The sequence below is a fragment of the Vigna radiata genome, unplaced genomic scaffold (assembly GCF_000741045.1).
Source record: "Vigna radiata var. radiata cultivar VC1973A unplaced genomic scaffold, Vradiata_ver6 scaffold_158, whole genome shotgun sequence".
Taxonomy (NCBI): Eukaryota; Viridiplantae; Streptophyta; class Magnoliopsida; order Fabales; family Fabaceae; genus Vigna; species Vigna radiata.
In genome coordinates, this window is record NW_014542914.1 from 768,665 (window position 1) to 775,128 (window position 6,464).

The 6,464-nt window shown below is 32.8% G+C and overlaps 1 protein-coding gene across 1 annotated transcript; it reads right to left on the bottom strand.

The window, feature by feature from the left end:
• Window positions 1-991: 991 nt before the first annotated feature.
• On the bottom strand, window positions 992-1,627 carry LOC106752453 (agamous-like MADS-box protein AGL80). The gene has a single exon (XM_014634137.2). It carries the CDS (start codon window positions 1,610-1,612, stop codon window positions 992-994), a length of 621 nt encoding a protein of 206 aa, XP_014489623.2. The 5' UTR covers window positions 1,613-1,627.
• Between the last annotated feature and the right edge of the window lie 4,837 nt (window positions 1,628-6,464).

A 6,464-nucleotide genomic window follows, 5' to 3' on the forward strand; every position in this document is an offset into this window, starting at 1 on the left:
TACCATTAAAATTTAGTTAAGATTATAAATATACGCGTATTATATATTAATAGTCGATATACTTTCATATATAATATCCACCACAAATATTATATAGCCGAACTTAACCTCTTCTCATTACTTTACAAGAATGAATAAGTACAATAAACACTTTCCAAAATTGCAGTGGTCCAAAATAGTTTTTCGCTTTCCTTTTTTAACAGTTTTTATTAGTTTAAATTATCATGTAATTATTTTTATTATTTACAAAATCAATATATTTCCATCATATCTCATCTTAAATTTTTGTCATTGAAATTAAAGTGTTAAATTTTTGTTAAAATTAGAGGTGAGGTATTAAATTCTTACCCGAGTGGAGTAATCATATTTCACTACTATTAATGAGATATAAAAATTAAAATTCACTATACTAAGAATTCAACAAATTGAAGATGAGATTTAATATTGATATGTAGAAAAATAACTTTTCCAAAATCCAATCAAATCATTCAAAATTCAATACAAAATTAATTTTTAATTAATCATTTAAATTGAATCTCAATTAAAAAAGAACTAAAATTTACTTATTAAATTTAAAATACAATTACTATCAATTATTCAAGTTACAAATACAAAACAGGAAACAAATAACTGCATTTTTACTTTCTTTATTTATTAACATTTATTATAATTTTGTTGGTAATCTTGACATAGTGACTACCTACAAATGAAGCATACCACATGATTCTCCTTAGTTAACATGAATCTCTTTCATTTTGAGTCAAATTTTTCTTTTTTATGCACCACTTTAGGAGCCTTAACTATTTATTATAATTTCTTTCATTACATAAGATCATAGATTTTCAAAAGCAAAACACTCATTAACCATAATGAAGTTCTGCAAGTAGGAACACCTGCAGCAAAGCCATTTATAAATAATGTGAAGACAAGACAACAAATGACTTACCATTTTGTCTACCTATTGACATAACAAGCCTAGGTTTGGCCAAAACTAGAGATTAGGATCACCAAATGGAGGCATTATTGTCTCGTCTCTATTACCATTAAGCAAGTTCATAAATAACAACCTTTGCATGGGATTGACATCCATATCCAACCCATGTCCAGAGCTCATAAGTGCCATTTGCAAATGCGGTTGATACGATGCTGTTTTCAACTGTGATTGGAATAATGATGTTTGCATCTCGGGTTGTTGATTCGGTTGTATCTGATTAACATTCAGCGTTTGCAACCTTTTATCAATGTCTTTAAGGTTTTGTTCAATCACTGATGAAAGGAGATTCAAATCAGCCAAGGTCATGTTATTTTCATCTGGCAAAACCCTACCAGTAAGGCATTGAAACATGAACAAGCTCAACTCCTTCTCCGCATTGTCCTTCATAAGTTTCATTAATTGTTGGTTACCCTTTTGGATCCTTTGTCCTATGAAGCTCTCCTGGTTCACCATCTTCTTGATTTTCTCCACTGCAGGCATGTTCCTGAACCTTCCCACCACCTTTTGGACCTCACAATGGGATGGCCAAACCTCTGGTTCATGATCATCGGGACCATAAACTATAGCACATGCATCAATTCCACAAAGGGTGCTGAGTTCCTCAATCTTCTTCAGCATTCCCTTTTTCCTTTTCTTGTATGTTGTCTTCCTTGCAGAATCGTTTTCTATGAATGCAAGTTTCACCTTTCTCCTGGTCATGGTGCTGCTGACCAGAAAAAGGGAAACATAAACCAGTTGAAACGAGTTGCTTGTTGTAGATTCTATTGCTACCAACAATGTCCTTATATAGACCATTTTAACTTACATACATGGTTTTGTTTTGCAGTAATCCTTGTTGCGTTTGAGTGAAAGTTCCAACTGGTTTAGCACATTTCAATCTCACTTTCAATGTCATTCCATATATGAATGATATGAAAAATCTGGGACTTTAATGATATTTAATATGGAAGAAAAAAATGAGTACATTCAATTACTTAGTTTTGGTGTGTACATAGCCTTTTTATAAGCATGAAAAAAACAAGAAAAATTAAATAAATGTGTTCATATAATAACATTAATTAATAAGTAATTTGTAATATTATCTTATATTTTAGTTTATTTGAAATTTGATTTTTTACATATTTGCGTTGGGAAGGAGATATATATGTCAGAAATCTCATTCCCATAATTGAATTTGATGGATGCATAGATTTAAAAATTTATCAGCACTTTAATGGTTTGGTTGGTATTATTCTGTAAGATTCTTCATATAATATATTTATATTGATGTGTGTTAGGAACTGAAATTTAAGCCTAATTCAGTCTTACAAAACCAGTTTATAAGGTAAATTTTGTATCTATTTATATATTCTAAATTGACATTAACTCTAACTTTAAGCCTAATTTAATTTCCATAAATCGACTTGTAGAATGAGGTTTCCACCCACTTATATACTCTAAATTGACATTATATACTTTCAACACATCATCCTCACGTCCAAGTATATACATCTCGTGTTTGAGACTAAACATTAATGGATAGTTCGATAACGACTCGACACAAACAATAAATATAGCTAGGATAAACTCTAATAATGACTCTGATATCATGTTAAGAAATGAACTTTAAGCCTAACTCAATCCACCAAATTGTAAGATGAGATTTTAACCCACTTATATACTCTAAATTGAAATAATTTTCTTCCTTATATAGTATAATATAATGAATACAATGAATGTTTCACAATGCCTTATAATTTTTTAGATCTTTATATCATATTTTGAAAATGGAATATTTTTAACACTGGAGAAAATTATTTAAACAAAAGTCTACAAATTTATTTTAGAAAATTAATTCAAATATTGAAAAATCATAAATTCAATCTATAATACACAGTTTATTTTCATTAATCACTAGTACAAAAACAATGTTCAATATCTTGAGCCTTTCACATTGAATTCGAGAACGATGTCATATTGGGAGACGTTAAATTGACGTCGAATTTAAAAAATTCGACATTAAATTTAACGTCGAATTTGATCAATATACTACGTTAATCAATTTTTTTTTTAATTAATTGTGATCTTTTTTTACAACTCAACGAGACTTGAAAAGCAGAACAACAACAAATTTAAGTTTTTGATATTTTGTAAAGTATGAACTATGAACGTGTAATATATTATCAACAACAAACAACAATAACAAACAACAAACAAGTTCAATCAAACAACAACAACAAACAAGTTCAACCAAACAACAACAAACAAGTTCAAAAAAAAACAACAAACAAGTTCAACAAATAAGTTCTTCAAAACGAAAACGAAAACTAACCTTGGTTCAATGGAATAAAGTGTTACCACAAGTGAGAGAGATAGGAAAATGCGCCTATAAAGGACAAGAACGATAGAGCCTAAGAGATGTTTATGAAGAACCGAGTATTATGCAGAATGACAAATGCAGAAGGGGAAGAGAACTCGAGAAAGTGAGATGACTTCTCATTAATTAAAAAGTGAATACAATGGTAGTATTTATACAAAAAAAGGATGTAAGACAGTAACTGTTTAAGACAGTTATATTAGTTGTTGAATTCAGATTGGTATCTAACACACCCTCCTCAATCTGAATTCCATAAAGGTATGACATTCAATGATGTTCTCAGCTTCTCAAATCTAAACTTCTTCAAAGATTTAGTGAAAACATATGCGATTTGATCTTCTAAACAACAATGGGCCAGCTCTAACCTTCCTTTATTAACTTGTTCTCTCAGAAAATGGAATTTGGTTTCGATATGTTTACTTCTACCGTGAAAAACAGGGTTTTTAGCCAAGCTTATAGCTGATTTGTTGTCAACTAGGAGCTACACTGTTATTTCACATTCAATTTTCAATTCTTCAAAGATTATATCTAGCCAGACACACTGACATGTGGTCTCAACAGTTGCAATATACTCCGCTTCGCAAGACGAAAAGGCAACCACGTTCTGTTTCTTGGAACACCACAAAACTGTTGCTCCCATGTATTTGAACAAATACCCAAACGTGTTCTTCCTATCAACCTTGTCGCCGCACCAATCAGCATCGCACCAAGCCTCCAAAGCTCTCCTCACGTTGTTGCTTTTCCTGGGAAAGAAGAGTCCAAAGTCTGCAATTCCTTTCAGATACCGCAGGACGTGTTTTGTTGCAGCTAAGTGAGATTCCCAAGGATCACTCATGAACCTGTTGATCACTCCAACTTCATAGCTGATATCAAGTCTGTTATTGCAAATGTATCTAAGAGACCCCACGATCTGTTTATAAAGAGTAGCATCCACCTTCTTCTCCTCGGAATGATCTTTCAATTTAAGGTTTGCCATGACCGATATTGTAGCACTGTTGCACTTCTCCATTTTGAACCTTTTTTTAACTTCATTTATATACCTCCTTTGGTGAAGGTATACTTTGTCTGATTTTTGCAACCACTTCAATCCCAGGAAGTAACTAAGGCTCCCGAGATCAGTCATCTTGTACTCTTCCTTCATTCTTCTTTTGAGTCTTTCAATTTCGTCCATTGAGGCTCCTATACTAAGCAAGTCATCTACATACAAACAAATTAATAACATACCTTGTTGTCTGCTAGCTTTTAGAGTAAAAAAAGTCTTCAAAGATACTTGTTGCAGTGTCTTCATAATTTGATGCTTTGTAAGTGCACAAGAGTAGTAAAATTGCTCCTGGAAAAGGTAGAACATCTAAAGCTTTATATCGGGTCTATATTATGTTCAGATTAAACATTCTCATTGCCATATCTTAATTGCTTTATATTGGGTCTGCTTCATTCTCAATGAACAAAGTATTCAGATTAAAAAAAAACACATTCTCATTTCATTCACTCATCAACATCATACAACATTACATTAAAACATATAAGATTACAGCGAATCATCCCATTCTCATTAAATTGAAACTAAAATCATCTTTATGACACATAAAAAACAAACCAACAATATTAACCTCTTCATACACTTTTGAAGAAAGAACATTGATTTTTGTATCTTAACTATCATTTTCCTAGTACTCTCCAATTCTTCACTACTGACTAAAGTTTCTTTGTTCCCTTTGCTCTTCACGTAACGACCACTGTCCTCACTTCCAACATGTGTGCACCATTTGAAGAAGTTGCAACCAGCATCTTGAACACCATTCTGCAAACACATTTGAAGAAGTTGCCCTAATCTCATAAACAGTACCATAAATGGAACGTATAGGTTGAATATGACATACCTTATACTTGGAGCATCCCCAAAAATGCTTGCCTCGATTCTTTGTAGTGTTCGCAGTTCTCATCACAGATCTTTGTCCACAATGGCAAATAGGGGTTTCGTTCCTTCTGCATGTCGGCAAACAACAAGAGTACTCCTTTGACATCCTCTTCAAAGAACAACGACGACAACCTTGATCCCCACCGGACCCAACCTTGATCTCGCAAAAAGTTATGAACCAACACCCTTCTAAGAAGAACCACCACCCTTTATCAGCTTCAGCTTCAGCTCAACACCTTTTTCCCAATTTCCCCAATTCTTTAACCTTTACCTTTAATGAAACCACTGAAACCACGTGCTTTTTCAATTTTAATCATAAACAAACAATTTAAGTCCATGTCTTAAAGTCATTATGTGCCACGTGTTTAGAAAATGACAGCTCCTCTTGCCAGCAAAGACGATTTTTAACGCCGTCTAGGGAAGTTAGCGGAAAGGACTTGATTGGTCTAATTTTTCAAATTCAGGGACCAAATTGATCATTTTTAAAAGACGAGGACCTACTTGAAGAAAACCAACAAAAATAGGGACCACCGAATCTATTTAACCTTAAACAAAATGATCAAACAAGCAAAGGTGACAAAGGCAAGATACGAAAACAAGAGCGTCATTGAAGTTCAGGAGGAACACACCTGGAATGAAGAATTTCAGTGGAAGAATAAAGAATTGTGGGGGAGAAATGTGATGAAGTAATGGAAAATAGCAGTGAGAGTATGAAGAACCACAATAATAGAAGGGAAAACAAATTGCACTATGAACAAGAAGGAGTGTGAAGAAATGAAGTAAACAAAGATACGAGGAATTGGAACGATTACTTTTCGGGTTTAATCTTAATATTTGATCAAAACACTAACGCTCGTGATCTATTACACGTAGAGCTGTCAAAATGGGTAATTCGACCCGACCCGGCTCGGCCCATCACGGGTTGGTCACTTAATGAGTCAATCCAACCCGACTCATTTATTAGCGAGTCAGAAAAATTCGAACCCGGTCCGACCCACCACGGGTTGATGGATAAACGAGTTGGCTCACTGTCTCACTTAATTACAATTTTTTAAATAAAAAAAAGTTACAAACTTTCTATAATTCAAATCTAAACAAATTTCACTCTCAACATGGATGTTTAATTAATTTTGAAAATAGAAAACTTAAATAATTTTTTCAAGCAAAAAAAAAATAATAAATATATTTTTATAAAA